The 23426-nt window shown below is 49.5% G+C and overlaps 1 protein-coding gene across 3 annotated transcripts in view; it reads left to right on the top strand.

Annotated features, from left to right (window-relative positions):
• The first annotated feature begins 10049 nt into the window (after nucleotides 1-10049).
• NKAIN4 (sodium/potassium transporting ATPase interacting 4) overlaps nucleotides 10050-23426 on the top strand; it is a 63624-nt gene continuing 50247 nt past the window's right edge. The window contains exon 1 of one of the 3 annotated variants that reach the window (XR_010307742.1): nucleotides 10050-10433. Coding sequence is in view for 2 of the 3 variants with exons in the window: in XM_064168074.1 (XP_064024144.1) it covers nucleotides 10380-10433 (54 nt within the window). In the remaining variant the exon portion in view is untranslated. The remainder of the gene's footprint in view (nucleotides 10434-23426) is intronic. The other 2 variants (XM_064168074.1, XM_064168073.1) reach the window with 2 other exon arrangements.

Here is a 23426-nt window from a genome sequence, read left to right as displayed (position 1 = left end):
ATTAGTTCTGTGCCGTTGTAATTGCAGTGAGGAAGACTAATAGCAAGTGAAAGCTTATTAAAATAACCTACCTAGTGTGCAGTTTTGCTTGTGAGTTAATGGTTGTGAATGATGGCTTTGAAATGTCTTAGGTAAAGAAATGGTCTCTGGAAGAGGATTTAAAGCAAAGAGCATTCGTTTTCCCTTATTCCTCTTTTACAGATTTCCCAAAGCCTTTCTAATCTATTAATAAGGCTTGATTTGGGCTAGTAAATATTGCAGCCCCTGACAGAAATGAAGTGGCACTGCAACTCACTTTGGATTGCCCATAAATGCCTGGAAAATGCTCTTCTAGAGCAAGTGACAGCATTGAGGCCGGGAGGGGTTCCTCCTGGCTCTGTAAAGAATAAAGGAAAAAGAAGAAGCAATTAGCTCCTATTTTAACTTCTTTTTTTTGACAAGGTCGCTGGATACCACCCTTGGTAATAGCTACATTCTCATGGGCTAGGAACCACTGAACCACAGAATGTTAGGGGTTGGAAGGGACCTCTGGAGATCATAGAATCATAGAATCAACCAGGTTGGAAGAGATCTCCAAGATCATCCAGTCCAACCTATCCCCCAGCCCTATCCAGTCAATGAGATCATCCAGTCCAACCCCTCTGCCAAAGCAGGATCACCTAGGGCAAGTCACAGAAATGCATCCAGACAGATTTTGAAAGTCTCCAGAGAAGGAGACTCCACAACCTCTCTGGGCAGCCTGCTTCAGTGCTCCATCACCCACACACCAGAGGCTTCTCCACCTCATGTTGAGGTGGAACCTCCTGGGTTCCAGCTTATAGCCATCACTCTTTGTCCTATCACTGAGCACCACTGGAAAGAGCTTGGAACCTTCATCTTGACACCCACCCCTCAGATATTTATAGACATTGATAAGATCCCCTCTCAGCCTTCTCTTCTCAAGACTAAACAGCCCCAGGGCCCTCATTTTTTTCTTCCTAGGAGAGATGTTCTAGTCCTGCAGTCATCCTCATATCATTGAATCATAGAATCAACCAGGCTGGAAAGCTCTTCCTTGGAGTCTTCCTTGAACTGGGGATCCCAATACTGGACATAATATTCCAAGTGTAGTCTCACTAAGGTAGAGGAGAGGGGGAGGAGAAGCAGCTGTGGATTTTCCCTACCTTTTCCTTCCCAACAAACCTGAGATCAGCCCCTATATCAGAGTAATGTGCAGGATGTCACAGTGCTTAAATTGAGGGGGGAACAAAAAAGAAACGTAGACGTCCTTGTTAGATAAATCTGTGCAATAAATCTGAAGAGTGAGGAGCAAAGAATAGACCTGCTCATGTGATGGATGTCACTGCTCCAGTCCTGCTCTGTCATTACTTATGACTTATACAACTATAAACTGGGTGAATAATAATAAAAGCCCAAACTCAGCCCTTTTAGCTTCCTGAGTAGTCTGGTTAATTGATGGCAATGCGATAAGACCCTTCCCTTGGAGGGTTCTTTTTTGGTGCTTCTGTGTGCTGTTTGGCTCTGAACAGCAGCACTTTGTGACCTGTAAGCAAGTTGTCACCTGAGCCACCAAAGATTCCATCTCAGTTTTACAGATTTCATCTCATTTGAGAGGCTGGAATGGGTTGCTCAGGGAAGTGGTTGAGTCCCCATGGCTGGAGGTGTTTGAGGCCAGGCTGGCTGAGGCTGTGTGCAGCCTGCTCTAGGGTAGGGTGTCCCTGGCCATGGCAGAGGGTTTGGAACTGGCTGATCCTTGTGGCCCCTTCCAACCCTGACTGATTCTATAATGCTTTCAGGGCTTGTCTTGGTCTTGCAAATCTTGACAGAATCTCATTCCTGCAACCATGCTGTCACCTAGCAAAAAAAATTAGGAAAGTAACATGTGAAATAGTTTCTGCCACGAGGTGAAACAGCAGCCCAGTAGTTAATACATGTTTGGGTTTTTTTGGTTTTTATTTGTCACGCTGAACAAATAAGATCCATTTGGTCTCAATTATTATGTTCAGGGGTGTTGATATTCATTGCATTTGGCAGCCACAGCGTAGCAACCTCACCCAGCTACCGTGAATGCTGCCATTGGGTTCTGGAATGCCACATGCACTCCAGAAAATAATCGCTGCCCTCTCATTGTCCGGGGGAACATTCCTTTGTCCCTCCTTTCCAGCTGAGAAACTCATCTCTAAGGGCTTTTCTGATGCATATCTTCGGTTAACTTGACCCTGGTAAACCTGTAACTACATCTCATTATCTCTCCAGCCCTACTGATGGTCAGGAGGGGGGAGCAAGAGTTGAGGCAGGAGTTTAGTCCAGCAGCTAAACCAAGGAGTGCTGCCTCTCACACCACTGCTGATTACTCAGGAGAGCAATCAACCCCCAGCCTTCCACTGCATATTCATTGGAATTTCACTTCTGATTTGAGCTTGCCCCACTCCTCTGTGCAACTGGGAGTCCAGTTTAATGCCTGCATTTCTACCTGCCATCAGGTTACTACGACAGTCTTTCAGAGCAACAGCTGAAGAAAAGCTTAAGCAGATGCTTGTATTTAGGAGCCCACATCAGAGCTGCACAGTTCTGTCATTTTGGGGATGAGACAACATTTGGAAAGCCTTCATATTAAATATTGATATTAAAACAGCAAACAGAAAAGGAAAAGCTTTTATTTCACAAACAGCTCTTACTACAGCTTTAGTTTTATGGTTGATGTCAACTACCTCTGTGTCAGGTCCCAGGTTGTGTCACTGTCATGCAGAGTGGCCATCTTGCAGGCAATCATGGATTGGTCTAGGTTGGAAGGGACCTTTAAGAGTCATCTAGTCCAACACCCCTGCAGTCAGCAAGGACATCTGCAACTAAAGCAGGTCACTCAGAGCCCCAAACAACCTGACCGGGAATGGTTCCAGGGATGGGGAATCTGCCATCTCTGTGGACAAACCTGGGCCAGGCTCCCACCACTCTCAGTGTCAAACATTTCTTCCTGTCTAGTTTAAATCTCCTTCTTGCAGTTCAAACCATCCCCCCTTGCCCTGTCACAACAGGCCCTGCTAAAAAGTCTGTCCCCAGGTTTCTGATGGGCCCCTTTAAGCACTGAAAGGCCACCAAAGGGTCTCCCCAGAGCCTTCTCTTCTCCAGGCTGAACAACCCCAATTCTCTCAGCCTTTTCCTCACAGCAGAAGGCTTCCAACCCTCCCATCAATGTCCCCATCTCTGTTGTGCTGAGGACTCCAGATCTGGCCCCAGCACTGCAGGTGTGGTCTGAGCAGAGTGCAGCAGAGGGGCAGAACCCCCTCTCTTCTCTACCTGCTGCTCATGCTGCTGGGGATCAGCCCAGGATGTGGTTAGCTTGGGCTGTGAGGCATGTTGTCAGCTCACGTCCAGCTTTTCACCCCCCAGCACATCCAAATTCTCCTCTGAAGGGCTTGTCTCTCCCTCTATTCATCCCACAGACTGTGCTGGTACTGAGGACTGTCCTGACCCAGATACAGAACCTTGCACTTGGCCTCATTGGACCTGTCAGTCTGTACAGGATGAAAAAGCCTGGCAGTGCTGCTGGCTGCCTGTGTCTACTCTGAATATTGAGAATGAACTTTGGGAGGCTGGTTCAAGTGGCTTATTTCCAAGGCAATTAATTCTTTCTAAAGCAAATGTGTGTCACAAATGCTCCTTCAGCCTGGTGGCACCTGACACTGCTGACTTCTTAATACACATTAGAAATACACTGGCTGGGATTGGAAAGAATATCTCTGCAAATGTGGCCAAAAAGGAGTTCTGGTGTGTGTGTGTGCTTGTGTTCAAACAGCTTCTGACTGCACATTTCAGACCACCTACCTTGGGGCAATGCTCAAATGCACCAGCTCCTGATGCTCTACACCTAGACACACTGCTGTAGGTGTCCTTCAAAAGACACTAAAAGAAACTTGTTATTGATTTCTTCCCTATCACATGAGTCTTGTTAATTTAGCTTGGGGAAGTTCTTAATCATCTGAGAAGGAGAGGGGGGGGGGAAGATTCCTAAGCAAATGGGGAGGAAGATTCTCTAAGGGAGAGTATCCAAAGCTGAAGGTTGCTCTCACCCTTCAGGCTCTTTTTGTGTCGTATCAGTTGAGAAATGCAACTGTTGCATGAAAACCTTGAATAATCACTTGGTATCAATACCCAGGGACCTCAGCAGCTGCATTGAATTACTTCTTGGTCACACTGAGAGTGAAATTGCAGCTGGAAATGTGGCTGCAATCATGCCAGGGACTCAGATTGCATGAGCTGAGATGCTGGGGTGTCAGCTGTGACAGCTTGCTTTTCCTTCATGAATTAACCCTTCAGGTGCTCCATCCTCTCCACTCCAGGCTGTGCCTTAGAAAGCACCTGTGCCTTCTGCCCTGAAAATGCTGACATGCAATTTCCAGAGTTGGTATGAACCTAAATTGAGCAGCTCTTCCCAAACAGTTCAGTAGTTGTTTCATGTTCCCAGCCCCCAGGTTGTAAATAAGGCAGGCTGGGAATTTCAGTAAAGGTGAGAGGCTCCTCAGTGCTGCTGCTGCTGCTGCTGCTGCTGCTGCTGCCCAGGCGAGGTGATGATCGGTGGCACAAATCACCCTCTCAGACTAACAAAACTGTTGGCAGGTTTCAAGGTGTTTCTGTCTCTGTATTTTTTTCCCTTTATAGTCAGGAAGAGGCAGGAAAAAAAAGAGTTATTTGAAAGGCTGCTTGGGGGATGTCATGGCAGAATTGTCAAAGCATCTTATTAAAGCTGTAAAAGTGTGAAGCTGCACCTTGGCTCTGCTGTAGCAGTAAGTGGGTGTCTCTGTGCTTGATTCAAGGGAGGAGCAGTGCCAGTCGTGTTTCCTTCCTGCAAGCCCTTGATCATATAAACAAGGTAGCCCTGTCAGTGCAGTGTGGACACATTGTTCACCTTGCTGGTGTTCTGACATGCTGGAGAGCTTTGTGCATCTGCCTTTTACAACTCTGCCATCCTCCACCTGCTCATTGAAGAGTGATGAGCATTCGTTGTGCAGCTCAGCAGGTTAATGTTGGGGAATTACCAATGCAGAATTTAGATGCTGGTGGTGCAGAAATGCCAAAAAGCCTGGGCAGGAGCCACCTCCCCCCTCACCATCTAAGACTTCCCAGAGATCAGAGGGAAAATGACAGATTTCACACACCCATTCTGATAAGTTTTACAGCCTGCCCTGGGCTGCTGGGGAACCATTTCAAAGCACAAAAGTCATTGAGACTTGGGTTTTTTTTGCTTTCTTCTGTGGTGCTGAGAACAAATTTTAGAGCACTGTGCTCTGCTCTCACAGGGCTGCTTTTCTCCAGGATGTATTTACCAGGCTGCACAAGATGGGTAAGAGCAGAGGATAGTTCCTTTGGATATCACCTGCCGAAGGTGTACCACTGCAGTGCTGCTCAGCTTGGTGGTCTTAGCCTCTGTGGTCCCTCTAGAAAGAAAAAAGATCTCTCTTATGTCTTTTGCCTCAACAGTCTTGGCTTCAGCTGTGATTATTCTTTTAAGGAGACAGGGTAGAGCTCGGTCTCTTTCCTCTTCCCACCCAGGAAGATGATTTATCCCAATCCATTTGTACCCACACATGTTTTAAGCATCTACAGCATCCTGTGGCAGGAAGCTTCACAGCTCAGCCAGCTCTTAGGTGATCATTTTAAATGTGTGCCCTGCCAAACACTGCTGCGCAGAGTGGAAGGCTGCCCTCAGCGAGGAGACTGGCAGCAGGCTTTACCTCGAATGTGTGACAGAGAAATGTGCTGTGACATATGACTTTGGGAAGGCTGCCGTCTGTCCTGGAGGAGGAGAGCAGGCTGGCTGATGAGCTGCTAAGGCCAGAAAGCACTGGGTCAGACAGGTTTTGCCTTTTGGATGTGGCCCTGCAAAGGTTGGAGTGCTCTGACACTGTTGCACCTGATCAGACGTCTGTAAAGGCAGTGTGACCCAGATGAGGCTGCTGAAGTGGAGAGGAGGTGGATGGAAATGAACTGAGCAGAATAATGCACCCCGTGTGTACCATGGGATGTGAGGCCAGCCACAGGTTCCAGCAGCTGTGACAATTACAGGGTTTGGGCTGTGAAGCAACATATCCCTAGCTAATACTTTTAGCCTTTATTGCTCATCTCGATCTGCCAGAGGGAGGAGGCTGTGGGTATGAGAGGAAACTAACTGTGAGGAGATTAGGACCACGAGGATGCTCAGAGGGCTGCAGTAGCTCTGCTGTGAGCACAGACTGAAAGAGTTGGGACTGTTCAGTCTGGAGAAGAGGAGGCTCCCAGGTGACCTTCTTGTGGCCTTCCAATATCTGAAGGGGGCCTATAAAAAAGCTGGGGAGGGACTTTTTAGGCTAGTAGGGTGTGACAGGACTGGGGGGAATGGAGCAAAGCTGGAGATGGGCAGGTTCGGACTGGATGTGAGGAGGAAGTTGTTGAGCAGGAGAGTGGTGAGAGGCTGGAATGGGTTGCCCAGGGAGGTGGTTGAGGCCCCATGGCTGGAGGTGTTTGAGGCCAGGCTGGCTGAGGCTGTGTGCAGCCTGCTCTAGGGTAGGGTGTTCCTGCCCATGGCAGGGGAGTTGGAACTGTCTGATCCTTGTGGTCCCTTCCAACTCTGACTGATTCTGTGATTCTGCTGCTTTGTTTCAAGCTTGCTAACTTTGCTTCTTGAGTTCTGAAGTAAACTTATGAGTTCTTGAAGTACTGTGGATGTAACCAGCCAGGAACAAGTGATAACAAGGCCCCATTGCCATAGAATAATCTCCCCAGCAGTGCAGCTGGATCCATGCAACCCCCTCGGCACAACAGATTTGTATGGAAAGAGGTTCCTGATTTGAGCACAAGCTGAGGAGTGGAACATTTGGTCTCTAGAGCATCATTTGAGCCTGAGGATAGTTCCCGACTGAGTTTCATTCTCTCCATGAAGTCAAGATGTGACCAGCTTGTGTATCAGAACCTTAAAGTGTGAGGTCATCCTCAGGAATGAAAGGAGGACAAAGGAAACAACTGAGATCTCTTAGACACACCTATGACACAGCACTTGGAGGGAACTGCAGCAACGGCTGCCTGACCAAATCCCTTCTCTTTATCTTCTGGTGGCTGTCCTATGGAGAGGATTGGAGCTACCTGTGATTGCCTTGCTCTGTGTGCACACACAGCAGGGATCAGTGATGTGAACTGCTCAGACCCCATCCAAAACCCCTTTCTCCAAAAGGAGAAACCCTTTTTGACATCCAGACTGGAGTCTCAAAGCAAGATTTTGCCCAGCAGAAGTTGAGGACAAGGTTACACTGCAGGAAGTAAAACCTCAGGACACTGAGCAGTTTTTGCTTCCTTTCTTTCTTTGCTAACTTAAATTTGTTTTGTGAGCTAAATTCTCAGGATAGACGTGTAGCCCTGCAGTACTCATGCAGGAATTCAGATGAGTCAGGACTTGGAGTGGTTTTCAGGAGATGCTGGTGGCTGCTGTGGCCATGCCAAGCTAAGTGCCACTGTGTAGTGGCAGTGGGCATCACTGGGGATAACAATGCACATTAGGGATGACACTGTGCTTTGGCAGCCTCTGTGCTGCCTCATCCAATGGTGCCTTGTTAATCCACCTGCTAAGTAAATAAACCCAATTAGGATCTAAGTCCTGCGTGGTTTATTTGTTTGGATCCCAATTCAGCTAAGTTAATATTTCACATCATGGAACTAAAGGATTTTCTAGATGTCTGCAGGTGATTTTTTTTTCCCCATTGGCCTGCAAAGAGTAACCCAAAACCCCCAACCTGTTGTCCAGAGACTGAAAATCAGTGCACCTCCACTGGTGTCCATAATCAGAAGAGGTTGGAGACCATAATGTGGTCCACATGTCCAACTTTCAGTGTGTGAGCAGCCCCACTAAAACCAGTGGATTGCTTAAAAGCAGATCCCCTCTGTGTCCAGGCCTCCTGCTGTACCAGTGCAGCTAAGAAATCATAAGAATGAAGATGATAAGACCAGGCTCTGAGAGTTGCATGTCTCTGTCTTTGAAATGCAGGTTACAAACCCTGTGGTTTCACCATCCCTGGGGTTCCATCTTTCTTAACAGGCAGAGAGGAGTCAATGTGTTTTCTGGGAGCTGTTTGTGGGGTCCCAGCCTTTTATTTAGCTTATCAAGATAAAAGTGCAGGTGGAGAAACTCCTGTTTATGTCAAACTTAGCATTTCAGCAGCAGAACCTTTTGCTGTCTCACACGGTGTCTCCTTTGTAGTACAACCGAGGTGGCAAATCACTTTGTTTACAGGAGGCTTTTAAAAGCGGGAGGCAGTACAGGAGAGGCAGGAAACCTTAAGCAGTGGCACAAAGGCCAGGTTGTAGCTGCAGGGCTGCAACCCAGCCTTCAACCCAGCCTTTCCCATGCTGTTCGCAGCAGTTTCCAGAGCACATCACAGAAAACAGCCTAAACCCAGCCTGACCTCCTGCCTTAATTCTGATGTCAGATTGCCTGACCCTACAGTGCAGAGTGAGACCTCCCTATGCACTTTGTAAAGAGTGTCTCATCTGCTTTCATTAAAAATAAATTGATCTTTGTTCCTGTTACCTCCACCACCCAAAACTCATCTTCCTGGCAACACAAATGCTGCCAAAGCTTCTTCAGGCCCCGGGTTTTCTGGGTGAAGTAAATTGTTTTCTTCTCTGTATTCCTTTCACCTGTAGTAACATGTGGTTTATTGGATCTGACTGCATTCATTGATGCCCTGGTTATGCACAGTGCACAGGTCAGGTAATCAATATCCTTTCGTAGGATTTGTGATCAGCTCAAGAGTCTGAATCCTTATCTCAAGTACTCAGAGTTGGCTTGATTGTTTGTTCTGTTTCACCCAGTGGCTGGTTTGAATCACAATACTGTCCCTAATGTGAAGGGTTTAACATTCACACTACTTCAGCTTCCTTGGGGTATAGTCAGTGCTTTCCTGAACTAAAATGGTACAGCTCCTATGATTTCAGCTGCCACCTCCTCCTCACATCACCGCAATGAGCAGAGTGGCGTGTTTATTTGAAAGGAGAGTGGAACTGGTCACTCATGGTACAGTCACAGCCTGCTTCGGAGGCAGGAGCCAAGCCCTGACTTCGGAGGAACCTGAGAGTGATGGAGCGAATTGTGGTGCATCCACTGGAGCCACTGGAGACTGCAAAGAGACATCGTCATCAGATGAGTCTCTCCCAAAGCTTCTTATCTTGTTATGCTGAGCTTAGCAACCAGTCTGTCCCAGTCACCGCGTGTGGTGTCTGACTGCCTCCTCTGCCCGACCAGAAAGGCGTAGGACAGGGAGGGCTGCCCTGACCGCACAGCCTCTGGCCTCTGCTGCCGCTTCTGGAGCGGAGGCGATGTGAAGGAGCGGAGTGTGTGAGGGAGGTGGCTGTGTGCTGGTAGATCTGTGCTGTTCTCAGCTGAAGCAGGCTGACCTACTGCTCTACAGATGCAGGGTGTGGGGTGTGTGTGTGTTTGTGGTTTACAGAGAGTTCTTGGGCAGATGCTCGACTCGGAAGAGCCGAGATGCTCCCCTGTATCCCTCTGCTATTACTCAGCTGTGATTCACGCACCAGTCCAGCTGTGTGCTTCCAAATACCCACAAACGTGCCTTTTAACTCCTTGTCTTATCCCCCTTTCGGAGTTTATCTCCCACATTCAGCCTGGCCGACAAATTCCACAGAATCGCAGAACTGTCTAGGTTTTAAAAGGACCTCCAAAGGTCATCTAGTCCAAACCCCACGGGAAAAAAAATATTGTATGTCAAGTTAATCCTAAACTTCATGATTTTTAGGGGTGAGCACAGGGAGGAAAGGAGAGAGGACTCCCCTCTCCTAGATGCCGTATCGGCTCCGTGCCCTATATGCACAACTCCCCTGCCCAGCACACCCCCGGCCTCCCGCGGCCAGGGGCAGAGCCAACATCTCCTGGGGACAAAACGTCCCATCAGGGGAGAAGAAAAAAATAAACCGGCCGGGACTGCCCCATCAGACCTGCCCAGGAGATAAGGAGCTGCCCTGGCTGCTCTGCCTGGCTCAGCCCCCCGGAGGAGGGCTCTGCCCGGGGACCCGCAGCATCCCACCCCTCCTGCTCTTGGAGGTGGGGTGTGAATCCCGGCGGCAGCAGCAGCCTAGAGCCCGCCCCGCCAGCCCTGCCCCGCATTCGGGACAGCAGCCGCCGCCGCCGGAGCGTTGCCCTTTTAAGTTGTGGCCCCACTTGCCTCCTCCCCGGCTCCCCGAGGGGCTCCGGCAGCCGCCGCGACCTCCCTCCCTCCGTCCTTCCCTCTGTTCCTCCTCCTCCTCTCCCTCCCTCCGTCCGTTCGTCCCTGCCCGATCCCGGTGGCGGCAGCTGCGGGCCGGGCTGCCCCTGCGTCTGTCCCCGCCGCCCGGGGACCATGGGATGCTGCACCGGGCGCTGCACCCTCATCTTCCTCTGCACTTTGCAGCTGGTAAGTGGAGCCGCTACGGTATTCGGGAGGGAAAACAGGATGGTGCAGACTGAAGGGGTTCGGAACAAGACCTCCCCCACCCCCTCTCCAGCGCCTCGGTGCTGGTGAAGGCTCCGGTGGCTCCGAGATGAAGTTGAGGGGAAAGGTAGGGGGGATGTCATGCTGCACTTTGCTGCGCGGGGGGGAGTGCTTAGCGATGACTAAAACTCGAAGAAAAAGAAGGGGGGGAGGGAGGGTAAGAATGAAAGAAAGAAAGAAAGAAAGAAAGAAAGAAAGAAAGAAAGAAAGAAAGAAAGAAAGAAAGAAAGAAAGAAAGAAAGAAAGAAAGAAAGAAAGAAAGAAAGAAAAGAAAAGAAAAAATAGTTCTTGGTTCGTAAATTTATGCTTTTAAAATACGACTGAAAAAAAGCCCAACCAGAAATCACTCAGTGAAAGGAGTCCCGGAGGACTCGGTGGCGATGCCATAAACCAAACCAAGCTGAACCTAAGCAAACTTCATTCGTGCCGAAACCCATCGGTACCTTCAGCCTCCGCCGTGCCCAGCTGCAAGAAAAGGCTCGCCCCTCTGCCCCCGCTGCTCGCCCCTGTCCCTTCTCTGCTCTCCTCTGCTCTCTCTTATTCCCCTCTCCCCTCGCCCTTGTCTCCACTCTGCTCGCTCATATCCTCCTCGCCCTTATGGCCCTCTGCTTGCCTATATTCACCCCTCTGCTCGCCCTTATCCCGTTCTGCTTTGGCAGAAAATGTATCGAACCTCCTCGCAATGAAGTGCTTGGGTAGAATGTGCTGAGAAGCGTATTTACTGAGGGATAAACTTCCCGGTGTGCAGATAAGTGGGGTCCCTGCTGGGGACAGGTCCCTGCTGCAGAAGGGTGCCTCATCCTCATGACATCTGTGTCCACGAGAACACGATAAACAAAGGTCTGGTTGTTCCCAGAGTGTCTGCTCACGCAGCCTGGATCTGGAGGGTCCCCTCTTGTCAATAGCTAATGGGCTGCAGGGCTCCTCGGGCCTTAAAAAGGAAATGACAGCCTCTATCTGGTCTAATTTCATTTACTTCTCCCAGATTTGCTTTCTTTTGGAGCGGTGGCAGAGTGCAGGAAGGGGCAGGCTTCCTGCTAACTTCTGCTCAGAAGGAGGCTAGTGCCAAGGGCTGAGTCTGGTGAAAACTCTTCGTATTGGAGTTGTTTGCTGTGCCAGCAGTAAGGTTTCTGCAGAGGGACAGTGAGTGGGGACCTCACTGAAGGTGGGAGAGAACCTCTCCTCAGAAGGAACCTGCTAGTTTTTATTAGATCAGCCTAAAACAGGAGGGAAAGAGAGCGGGGACACGACCCAGTAACCCTGGCACCATGCAGGTGGAAGGTTTGATTCGTAGCTCACCAGAATCCAGGGTGGAAGTGCTGGGGGTTGCTGGCACAAAGCCTCTTGCTGGGTGTATTTATGAGCGAGCCGAATGGCTGGGGACTGTGTTTAGTCTCCTGGATTATTTCTTCTGCTTTTTCACCCGTGATCAGAGGAGAGAGAAGCTGTGCCCTGTGTCACAGTAGAAACTGGCACCTCCACACTCGCTGTCTCCTAAACCCATCGCTATGTCTTTTTGCTTTGAAGCACAGGCTGGAGAAAGGAACAGAAAGAATAGGAAGGAGACAGAGCCCTGAGCTGCCGGTGCTGTTCTGATTTCTGACAAGCGTGGGAGTTTTCTCGTATCCAAGAGACGGGGACAAAGAACCCCCAGCATTTTATTTTCTTTTAAGACCCTCCTCCTTGAAGAAAAGAATCAGTTTGGCTCATTCTTAAGCAAGTTTGGATGCCTGGGCCATAGCGATTTCCCATGGCACTCGCTGGGTGAATTGGTGGAGCTGGAAAAATGTGAACTATGGGGAGGGAATTCCTGGAGCTGTGCTCCGATGGGGGTGAGGTCAGGAGATCCTGGCCGGTTCCCAGTGAGTGCTTGGGTGAGAGGGAGATCCAGCTTGGTGCCTTTTTGGTTTGTGGTTTGTTTTGTTGGTGTTTTTTTTTTTTTTCCTCTATTTTTAACTTGGTTTGCTCTGTTTTCAAGCAAACTTTGCCACATCGCTTCCACATGGGTAGGGTCAAGTGACATGCAGGACTGGCTGCTGCTCAGGCTGGGTTCTGCTAAGACAAAACAAGCCATCAGGCCAAGCTCATCAATAAATTATAATGATGTGAACTTCCTTTGTTATTCTCCTGTCTCTGTGCGGCTTCATGCGATACTTTGAACCCTTCACATTCTTCCCTGAGTGTTGCCAAGCTCAGTGTTTCCCATTCCCAAAGTCCTAGGGGTGAAATCCTGGCTCCTCTCTAGTCAGGAGATGCTTTGCTTCTGACTTGGATGGGGAGAGGATTTCAGCGCTGGGATTTCCCACTTAATTAATGCAGCACTATGTTTCCTTAGGTGTTTTCATGCCTGTTCCTCAAGGCTTTGCTGGGGAAGCTTTATAAGAAGCTTAGGGATGTGGTGTAAGAGTTAGGAAGATGTTTGGTTATGGTTGTACTCGATGATCTTGGGGTCTCTTCCAGTCAGGCAATTCCATGAAATGAGGCAGAAAGCCAGGACTCCACGAGGGAGTCTCTGCAGAGGGTGAAGAAACATCCCAGGTAGAAATTAGGGTTGCAAAAGTCTTGTCAAGGGCAGGATTTCTGAGCCCATATAGAAGCATGAAACGACCTCCCTCAAACCCAATTAAATTAGGAATTTGAGTTGCAGTGGGTTCATAGAAGTTGTTTTATTCGATGCAAGTAGTGGAGTGAGTGAGTGAGTGAGTGAGTGGGGAAGTGTTTGCCTGCCACAGCCTAAATGTTTCCCTGGAAAAACAAGGCAGAAAACAAACATATCCATCATTGCAGTGTGTGATCCCAAAGAAAAAGTTTGTGATCCAGGCGGATTGCAGAGCCACGTCAGAATTCAGGGAGCTGCTACACAAAGCGAATACCAACGAGGTCCTCAGCCCCCCACGGGCTGAGCTCATGGCGCAGATAGAGCAGAGCTGTGTGTGTTTGTCTGAAGGAAATCAGGGCTGAGTCCCCAGTGGTTTGCTAATCAAGGGGGGAGGGAAGGCTGTAGTTTGAATAAATAATTTGCCATGTTCCAATTTTAGGTTATTGTTTCCTTGAAACCTCCACGTTAGGCTCTTGCTTTGCCAGTCAGGGCTGCAGGGAGGCTGCAAGAAGGTTCTGGCTCTCTCTCCCCCTGCTCCGGGTGTGTGGTGCTGTCACTAAGCCTTCCATTCTTCCTGATCCACCCCTGCTTTCCCCAGGAGTTTGGGTGAATGTTGGCCCAGGTCAGGGCACGCCTGCAGATGAGCTTGTGCTCACTCATGGCACAGAGGAGGACCATCAGCTAGCTGGTGTGGTGGTTGTACCCAGAGTTTGTGCATCCCAAAGGTGTTGTCACCTCCCAATTCTTGCTTTGCACAGACACCTCTGTTATTGAGGTGCTTCTGTTACACACATCGTGTTGCCAGCCCTTGCTCATCCCTTCCAGCCTTTGGGCAGTTGCACATTAAGAAACACAAGGTGTTTAAAACACGTTCAGATGAAGAGCTTAGAGACATGGTCTTAGAGTTATGCAAAGGTTAGGCAGATGTTTTTAGCTTGGAGAGGAGAAGACAAAGGGGTGACCTCATTAACGTTTATAAATATGTAAAGGTGAGTGCCAGGAGGCTGGAGCCAGGCTCCCCTGGGTGATGCCCAGTGACAGGACAAGGGGCAGTGGGCAGAAGTTGAGGCATAGAAGGTTCCATGCAAAACTGAGGAAGAGTTTTTTTCCCCCTGTAGGGGTGACAGAGCACTGGAACAGGCTGCCAGAGGGGCTGTGGAGTCTCCCTTTCGGGAGATATTCAACGACTATCTGGATGCATTCCAGTGTGATCTGCTGTGTGTGATCCTGCTCTGTCAGGGGGGCTGGACCAGATGATCTTTTGAGGTCTTTTCCAGCCCCTGACATTCTATGATTCTATGATTTTATGTTAGGTTATGGTTGGACTCGATGATTTACCATTGGAAGGGGCTGCCCAGGGAGGTGGTGGAGTCACTGTCCCTGAAGGTGTTGAAGAAAAGCCTGAATGGGGCACTTAGTGCCATGGTCTGGTTGACTGGACAGGGTTGGGTGCTAGGTTGGACTGGATGATCTTGGAGGTCTCTTCCAGCCTGGTTGATTCTATGATTCTGTAATCTTAAGGTCTCTTCCAACCAGGCAAATCTGTGATTCTGTGAAATGAGGCAGAGGCCTCCCCAGGAAGAAGCCAGGTCTGTGTGAGGGAGCCTCTGCAGAGGCTGAAGAAACATCCCCTGTAGAAATTAAGAGTTGAAAAAGGCTTGTCAAGGGTAGGATTTCTGAGCCCGAGTGGTATGACAAATCATCACACCCAGCAGGATTGTGGTCTGGGTGGGTCACGGTGAGAAACCACAAACAAGAGCTGGGTCTCAGACAGGGGGATATTAAAAAATCATTCATTTGCTCCTTTCCTCTCTGCCAGCATGAGATTGCACCCAAACCGTGTGTGTGCTGGAGCCCTGATCGTGTGCCGAAGGCACTACGTGAATTTATTTCCACCGAGCATGGAAAAATCCCCTCCCTCCCCATGCCCTGTCCCCATAAATCAAACAACTGTAGTTTCTTTACATTCTGTCCATGGATTGAGAGCTCAGATGCCAAGCAAAGCCTGGAGACAATTTCACAGATACATTATAAATCCCCCTAGAATAAGAGCTTCTAATGGAAAAAGTGACTAATACCTCCGATGAGCGCAGAACACGGCGCCCTGGGACGGGACCACATCTCAAGACTAACCAAAAGTAACTATATACCTTTATTAATTTATTTTCTCCTGCTCTCCCTCTTTCTCCCTCCCTCCTCAGTGATGGCTTTTTAATCTCTTTGCAGTGGGGGAGTGACCAGTTCTGGAAACTATTTGAAACCAGCACAGATCATTCTCTAACTACTCTTTTGTAACTAAAGTGGTTGTGTGAGCTTGATGGAGGAGCGAAGCAGGGGAGAGAATGCAGGGGGTGAGAGGTGGGTGGCAGACGGGCAGGTGGGGCTGCACAGCAAGAGAAGATCTAGGGCATGATTTAAAAAGGTGGGTTAGGTTGGATCAGCACATGCAGGCTGCAAGAGGGAAGGCGACAGAGCAGCGTCCTGCCAAGTTATGGAGCAAGCAGGACTGCAGCATCTGCACTTTAGGGGTCATGGAGATGCCTTTCTTGGTTTTCTCCTCTCCCTCCCAGGGACAGTTTGAACTGGAAACAGAGCAGGGGAGAGCAAGGCCCATCTCTCCCCTCCTCTGCAGCTGCCTCTGGAGCTGGGGCAGTGTGCTGCATCTCCTGAGGGAGCTTTGAGCTCAGGCAGCTGCGGTACGGCTGAGCACAAAGCGTCGGAGGCAAGAGCAGGTGCGAGGGGGAGCGCTGCGCGGTGTCCCTCTGCTCATCACTCCGCGCAGGACCCACCCCCAGAATTACCTTGTGCTCTCCCCCAGCTGTTTATCTTCATGCTTTGTGCTTCAATTATAATGCCTCTAGGGAAGGGACTGTCTCGTGTATATGCACAGCACCTAGCACCGTGCTGGCTCGAACCTTTCCTGAAGTGCTTGAACAATACTCCAGGCTAAATAACAGCCTAAGTCTGAAGTCTGCGTTTGACAGATGCTGTCTTCTCCGTGACTCTCCCAGACAAAGGAAAATTAAAGCCGTGCCAATAACAGAGCTCGTCAGCATTTTCCACTGGAGCTGACTTGCAGTACAAACCTGGGGATTTGAGTAAATGAATATTTTCATGAGAAGGATCTGCTTTCCAGAGACAATTCTGAGTTGGGTTCCCCTTCCCCTCCCCTCCCTGCCCCTTTTCTCTCAAGTTTTGGCCGGAATCTTTTGGCGTGAAACCAAAAATGTGCTGGCAAATGTTTGCTGTGCTGGCCAGTATCTTTAGAGATGGAGTTGTGCAGCTTTTCTTATGAAACCTTGCAGGTTTAGATGCCATTTTCCTCTTTCCTCAGCAGCTGGACTCAGGACTGCTCAGCAGAGTGGGCTAAGCCCGAGAGCAGCACAAGAGAAGAGGACCTTGGGGTACATGTTTCAGACGTGCCCCTGTGCACGCTGTGCCTTGCCCAGCAGCTCACATCCTTGTTTCCCATCCTGGTGGCTGAGATTGCAAATGACTCACAGGAACCATGTCTTTGTGTCCTCTGACCAAACCCAGTCAGACCAGGAATGAAGTTTGGCAAAAGCCAAGCCAAATAGGCAAGCTGAGGGCAAATGGTATTGAAGTCAACTCTTCCTGGAGAACCAAGGCTTTATTTCAGCTGACACAGTACCTTTGTCTGACCACTCTCTGATTTCTCTTGCCCACTCTTTGCTCTTTCACCTTCCATTTGTTTTCCCTCACTCTCCAAGCAGCAGGGACCATGCAAGAAGAGAAAGAGCCTTTTCTGCCTTGATGGGGAACCTCTCTCCCTGGCTGGTGTGGGGTTAAGGGAGCTGACGTTGCTCCATTGTGTGCTAATAATGTAAGGAAACTGGGATCATTCTGGCTGGGGTGCAAAATGGAGCTCTTCCAAGAATCTGCTCATGGGGCCCTCAAGTAAGAACTCTTGGAGAACAAACTGGATAACAAAGGCCAGATTGTGATCTCCTTTCCTCCAGGAAAACCCTGGAATAGCCCATCAAGCACTTAAGCAAATGCCAATGGCCGAGGGAGCAGTGAGTGCCCCCGCCGAAGTGTTCCCTTTGCCATGAACAAAACTCTGGGTTTGAGGGCAGCAGAATTGAACCTTCCTTTCTTTTCAGAGAGAATTTGCGGTTGACTGTCCTCATGCTTGCCCGGTTCCCTTTGTCCCCACTCCTGCCGGGTCGCTGTAGGTGTGATGTGCATGCCCTACAGGTTGTGCCTCTGGGATTAAGTTTGGTAGAAAGAGAGTTTTCAACCGAGTGGAAACTTTTGCCTTAAGAGTCCCATTCCCTGCCTCCAGAACAGAAGGAGGGAGGGGAAAGGACATTTCTGGTCAGAAGAAAAAATGAAAACACTGTGGCATTTAGAAATGGTGCTGAAAACGATGGAGGAGTTGTTGTGCCAAACCCCAAATAGTTTGAACTTTACAGAAGTGCCTTCAAGCCTCTGTAGAAAAGCCTAACTAAAAAGAAGTTGGTTTGGTGTTGCCTCTTTTGTTTCTTTGGAGTTGTGCACTCTGGAAGTTTTCACCTTCCAAGTGTTTTTGGTGTCTCCCCCAAACCCAGCTTGTGGTGGCCTTTAAGGGAAGAAGTCCTCAAAAGAGAAGGTACAAGTTTGGGTGCTGTTGCAGGGTGGTGCATTGCTGAGCTGACTCATCTGCTCATGGGCCAGTGGGCTTGGGTAGAAGGAAACTCAGTGAATAAACACCCTGCAGAATTGCCAGTCAGATATTCTGTACCCTTTCCACAGTCACAGCATTACTTTAAAGTTCATGAGATTCTCAGAATCAGAACAAATGACTTCTGCTTTACTTGTTTGAGCTTTTGTGAGAGTCAGAATCTTATTTCACCTTCTTCCTACCAAGGAATCATACAATCCCAGCATAGTGGGAGTTGGAAGTGATCTCTGGAGATCATCCAGTCCAACACCTCTGCTAAAACAGGGTCACCCACAGCAGCCTGCCCAGGATCACAATGTCCAGGTAGGGTTGAATCTCTCAAGAGAAGGAGACTCCAAAATCTCTTAGGGCAGCCTGGTCCAGGGCTCCAGCACCCTCAGGAGAGTATTTCTCCTCCTGCTCAGGTGGAAACTCCTGGGTTCCAGTTTGTGTCTGTTGCCTCTTGTCCTGCTGCTGGGCACCACTGGCAAGAGTCTGGCCCCACTCTCTTGCCCCTACAGCATTTAACTCTTGCTAAGCATTGATCAGTTTCTCTCTCAGGCTGCTCTTCAGGCTCAGCAGCCCCAGGAATCTCATCCTTTCCCCTTCCCAGAGATGCTTCAGGCCTTCTGCAATGCTCCATTCCTCTCAGCATCTTCCCAGCCTTTGCTGGACTCTCTCCAGTAGTTGCCTGTCTCTCTTGAACTGGGAAACCCTGATCTGGACTCAGTACTCCAGACGTAGCCTCACTAGGGCAGAGCAGAGAGGGAAGAAGAATCTTCCTCTGCCTACTGGCCACACTCTTCTTAATGCAACCCAGTCAATGGTGGTGTTGCTCCAGCATCTCCCTGGGTTAACTGAGCCCTGGGTCAACCTCTGAAAGTCCTTGTGAAGTGAAGAGCAGAAGTTTTACTTTGCTTTGTGTTGTGAGGTTTCACAGACGAGAGAGGAGCGAGCAGCAGCTCTGCTGGGCCATGATCAATAGATTCTCCTCTGACTTCCCTGCAGCTCATTAACATCAATTGTCTTTTCCATGGGATGTTTTTTGGTCTCATTTCCACAGGACTTAATTGCCCCTTTCTTGGTGTCTGTGGCTTGTTCTCAGCACAGCTGCTTCTGTGTCAGGATGTTAGACACAAATATGTTGTTTATCAGGGAAGCTCACATCCCAGATTTTCTTTCCAAGGTGAGGATTCATGGAAATGAGGAGACCAGCTTTTCTGATCCCCCTTCCTTTGTCATCCTGGATGCTGTTGGGGTGAGCCTAGGTGTGGTAATTGAGAGCTCAGATTCTCTGACACCTTTCATCTGCAAGGATGATGGTGTGGAAGCAGTGACCTCCGTTGCCATCTGCTATGGCTTAATGAAACTATACTGTGGGAATCAAGGCAACAGCTTGTCCTCATCACCTGCTTGGAGAAGGCAGACGTCAGGAGTTGCTGTGCCAGCTTCCTTTGCCACCTTTCAGTGACTGGACAGCCCTGCAGGCAGCTTCCCACCTGCTCTCCATGCTCTCCCAGGCCAACAAGCTATCTGCCTTTGTCCCTCTTTCTTTTCTCTCCCTTTTTTCATCCAGTGCTCAAAGCTCTAGAAAACCAGGACCATCATCATATTGTTTCTGAACCAATGGAGCAGACACACAGATGTCCACCCAGGCCCTGCTTTTCAGAACTGTAGGGGCACAAGCTACCAGCCTTGTTACAGCAGCAGGCACGATCTTGTTGCACAACTTTCATGCACCTTCTGCTCTTTGGGGCAGCTCCTCAGCACACAGGCTTGCTCCCCATTGCACTGCCCTTAGACAAGACAAGAACAGACCTGAGGATCCCACTGATGAGGGCCCTGGAGATGGGATGCCTGCTTTATCCTGGCTTGCTCCATCCCACACCCTGCAGAGCTGCCCATAGGCTCAGTGCCCCAGGTCTAGGTGGATGTTACTCTGCCACACCATTTTCTCAGCACAATTCTCCAAGTCTCTTTCCCTATCACTGTGCCACCCACAAGTGACTTGGGGCATTGGTGACCTAAGGGGGAGTAAGTCAGAGTGCTACAGCTCACTCTGTCCTTCATTAATCAGCGCCTGGGCAGCAGTAACCTAGTCAAATGAATGCCAGAACAAGGACTGACTCTTACTGAGGATAGCTGCCTCACACTTCTCAAGAGCTAAGTACACCTAATCAAAAATGGATCCTGGTGCTCAGATGAATACACAGCCACAGCAAATACACAAAGCCTAGGAGGATGCCTCTTGGGATCCTGCTCTGAGGAACAGGCTGGGGACAGAGTGACTGGGGCAGAATGGATGGAGAACAGCCAGGCAGAGAGGAACATGAGCCAGCAGTGTGCCCAGGTGGCCAAGAATGCCAATGGCATCCTGGCCTGGATCAGGAACAGTGTGGCCAGCAGGACCAGGGAGGTCCTTCTGCCCCTGTACTCAGCACTGCTCAGGCCACACCTTGAGTGCTGTGTCCAGTTCTGGGCTCCTCAGTTTGGGAGAGATATTGAGGTGCTGGAAGGTGTTTGGAGAAGGGCAGCAAGGCTGGGGAGGGGCCTGGAGCACAGCCCTGTGAGGAGAGGCTGAGGGAGCTGGGGGTGTGCAGCCTGGAGAAGAGGAGGCTCAGGGCAGAGCTCATTGATGTCTACAACTACCTGAAGGGAGGCTGTAGCCAGGTGGGGTTGGGCTCTGCTGCCATGCAACCAGCAACAGAACAAGGGGACACAGCCTCAAGCAGTGCCAGGGCAGGTTCAGGCTGGATGTTAGGAAGAAGTTGTTGTCAGAGAGAGTGATTGGCATTGGAATGGGCTGCCCAGGGAGGTGGTGGAGTCGCCCTGCCTGGAGGTGTTTAAGAGGAGGTTGGATGAGGCACTTAGTGCCATGAGTTAGTTAATTAGAAGGGTTTGGTGATAGGTTGGACTGAATGATCCTAAAGGTCTTTTCCAACCTGGTTAGTTCTGTGATTCTGTCCTGTGCATGGTGACCCTGACAACAGCCTTGAACCCATCTAATGGTTGGACTTGATGATCTTCAAGGTCTTTTCCAACCAAAATGATTGTATGACTAAAATGCCTGCTGGTGAATTGTATTTTCCAAGCACTGTTCTCTGGAGCTGGTTCATCCTAAAGCAGCATTTCATCAGAATAGGGAAGGTGAGACAGAGGACACTGAAGAAGGGGATGGAGAATTTTATTACCCACACAGAACTTATGAAATATTGAGTGTAACCTTGCATGGAGTGCTCTGACTGGTGTGTTCATCCATCATGGACAAATGGCCTCACCACAATTAACAGTTTGTCACTGTCTGTCTTCATCTCCACCTGAACATCAACTCCGTAGTAACCAGAGCTTGAGCTCAGTCCCAGGACACAAACTCACCTGGAGATCAGGAGGAATCTAAATCCTGCCTTCACTCAGATATGTTCATAGTCTACAGCCTTAGAATAAGATCATTGCCCTTAGAAAGGCTTCTTCACATTGGGAGTGTTTTGGGATTTTTCTCTGCACAAAGCTCAGCAGACAAATGGTCTCCTCATGGAGCATATGTGGCAGGCTCTGCTTAATAGTACTGCTGTGGACCAGATGTTCAGGAGTGCCCAACTCCATGCCATGGCTCTTGGGACCACTCTTCTTTCAGAGATGATGGACCCTTGATACCCCATTAAGAGGCAAATGGTCCCACTTTGGTGGAAGCAACATGTCCAAATGCTCCAAGGGCCAGGACCTATCATGGGCACTTAAAAAGCCTTTCCTGCTTTCTGAGAAATTGGCTGCTGAAGTTGGCTGAAGCAAAAACTCCTCACAAACTCAGAACCAGAAAGAGTTTGGTTTGGCCTGACTGGCTTTGGCTCACACTCAGAGACCTTGAAAGGGGCAGAGACCACAAGTATAGGCTGTTTAGTGACAGAGCAAGAGGAAACAGCCTCAGGTTACCCCAAGGGAGGTTTAGGTTGGACAAGAGGAACAATTTCTTTCCCAAAAGGGCTGTCAATCCCTGGAACAGGCTGCCCAGGGAGTGGTGGAGTCCTCATCTCTGGAGAGATTTTAAAGCCATGTAGATATGGTGCTGAGGGGCATGGTTTTGTGACCTGGTAGTGCTCGGTCAACAGCTGGAATTGATGATCCTAAAAGTCTCTTCCAAGCAAAGCAATTCTAAGACTCCACATATTTACCAGTCAACAGTTTCACACAGGTAAAGTTTAGGTCCATAGGCCAATTAACCTGGTGGAGAATGACCAAGACCTAAGTTCTGAGACTCCCTAGAACTCAAAACACTTTTGAGGTTCTGGGCTAAACACCTTCTGTTCAACCACAGCACAGAAGAGCTTCTCCTGCAGTTCCTTCCTGAGGGATGGTGAAGAGAACATCCAGGAGCTTCTCCTGCAGTTCCTCCCTGAGGGATGGTGAAGAGAACATCCAGGAGCTTCTCCTGAAGTTCCTCACTGAGGGATGGTGAAGAGAACATCCAGGAGCTTCTCCTGCAGTTCCTCACTGAGGGATGGTAAAGAGAACATCCAGGAGCTTCTCCTGCAGTTCCTCCCTGAGGGATGGTGAAGAGAACATCCAGGAGCTTCTCCTGAAGTTCCTCACTGAGGGATGGTGAAGAGAACATCCAGGAGCTTCTCCTGCAGTTCCTTCCTGAGGGATGGTGAAGAGAACATCCAGGAGCTTCTCCTGCAGTTCCTCCCTGAGGGATGGTGAAGAGAACATCCAGGAGCTTCTCCTGCAGTTCCTTCCTGAAGGATGGTGAAGAGAACATCCAGGAGCTTCTCCTGCAGTTCCTTCCTGAAGGATGGTGAAGAGAACATCCAGGAGCTTCTCCTGAAGTTCCTCACTGAGGGATGGTGAAGAGAACATCCAGGAGCTTCTCCTGAAGTTCCTCACTGAGGGATGGTGAAGAGAACATCCAGGTCTATGGCCAGATTTGAAGCCTGAGCATTTTGATATCTTGCTTGGATATCTGAACTGCAGGCTCCTTAGCCAAATCCAACCCAGCTCCTAATTTCCCATGGCTGCTGGTAATCCTTAGCAGCAGTTTTCCATGTGGAGATGGGAATGGGCTCTGACAGGTGGCTGGCTTCCCTCGCTCGGGCAGACAACGTGCTTTTTGTGATACCATTGTGGGAAAGGCAGCACACCTGCTTATGTTGTATATGGGCAGAATTAGGGGAGAAATCTGCTTATCCTCATTACTCAGAAATGCTAAATATGTGCAGAATACAGTTTGGCTAATTAGCCTGGGAGTTTGCTGGCTGCTGGGAAGGGAGGAGAGAGAGTGTTGGGAGCAGTGTGGTGGGTGCTCACAGGCCGTTGGGTGCCCTTTGCTTTCCCTGCATGTGGAGAAAAGTGAGCTTGAGGGCTTGGAGATAGGATGGCCAGCCTCAAAATGGATCAGAAAGTTGGGGAAGGGCAATTCCTTTCCAAATGTCTGCTACTTTTTAGGATTCTGGGTCTTCACATTTCCCATCTCGTTATCTCAGACCCCACCTAGAGTGCTGGGGGCAGTTCTGGAGCCCCCAGCACAAGAAGGACATGGAACTGTTGGAGCCAGTCCAGAGGAGGCCACCAAGATGCTCAGAGGGCTGCAGCAGCTCTGCTATGAGGACAGGCTATGAGAGTTGGGGCTCTGCACCCTGGAGAAGAAAAGGCTTGGAGG

Source organism: Pogoniulus pusillus, chromosome 29 (assembly GCF_015220805.1).
Source record: "Pogoniulus pusillus isolate bPogPus1 chromosome 29, bPogPus1.pri, whole genome shotgun sequence".
In the NCBI taxonomy this organism is placed as follows: Eukaryota; Metazoa; Chordata; class Aves; order Piciformes; family Lybiidae; genus Pogoniulus; species Pogoniulus pusillus.
This window is presented reverse-complemented; position numbering and strand designations above follow the sequence as displayed.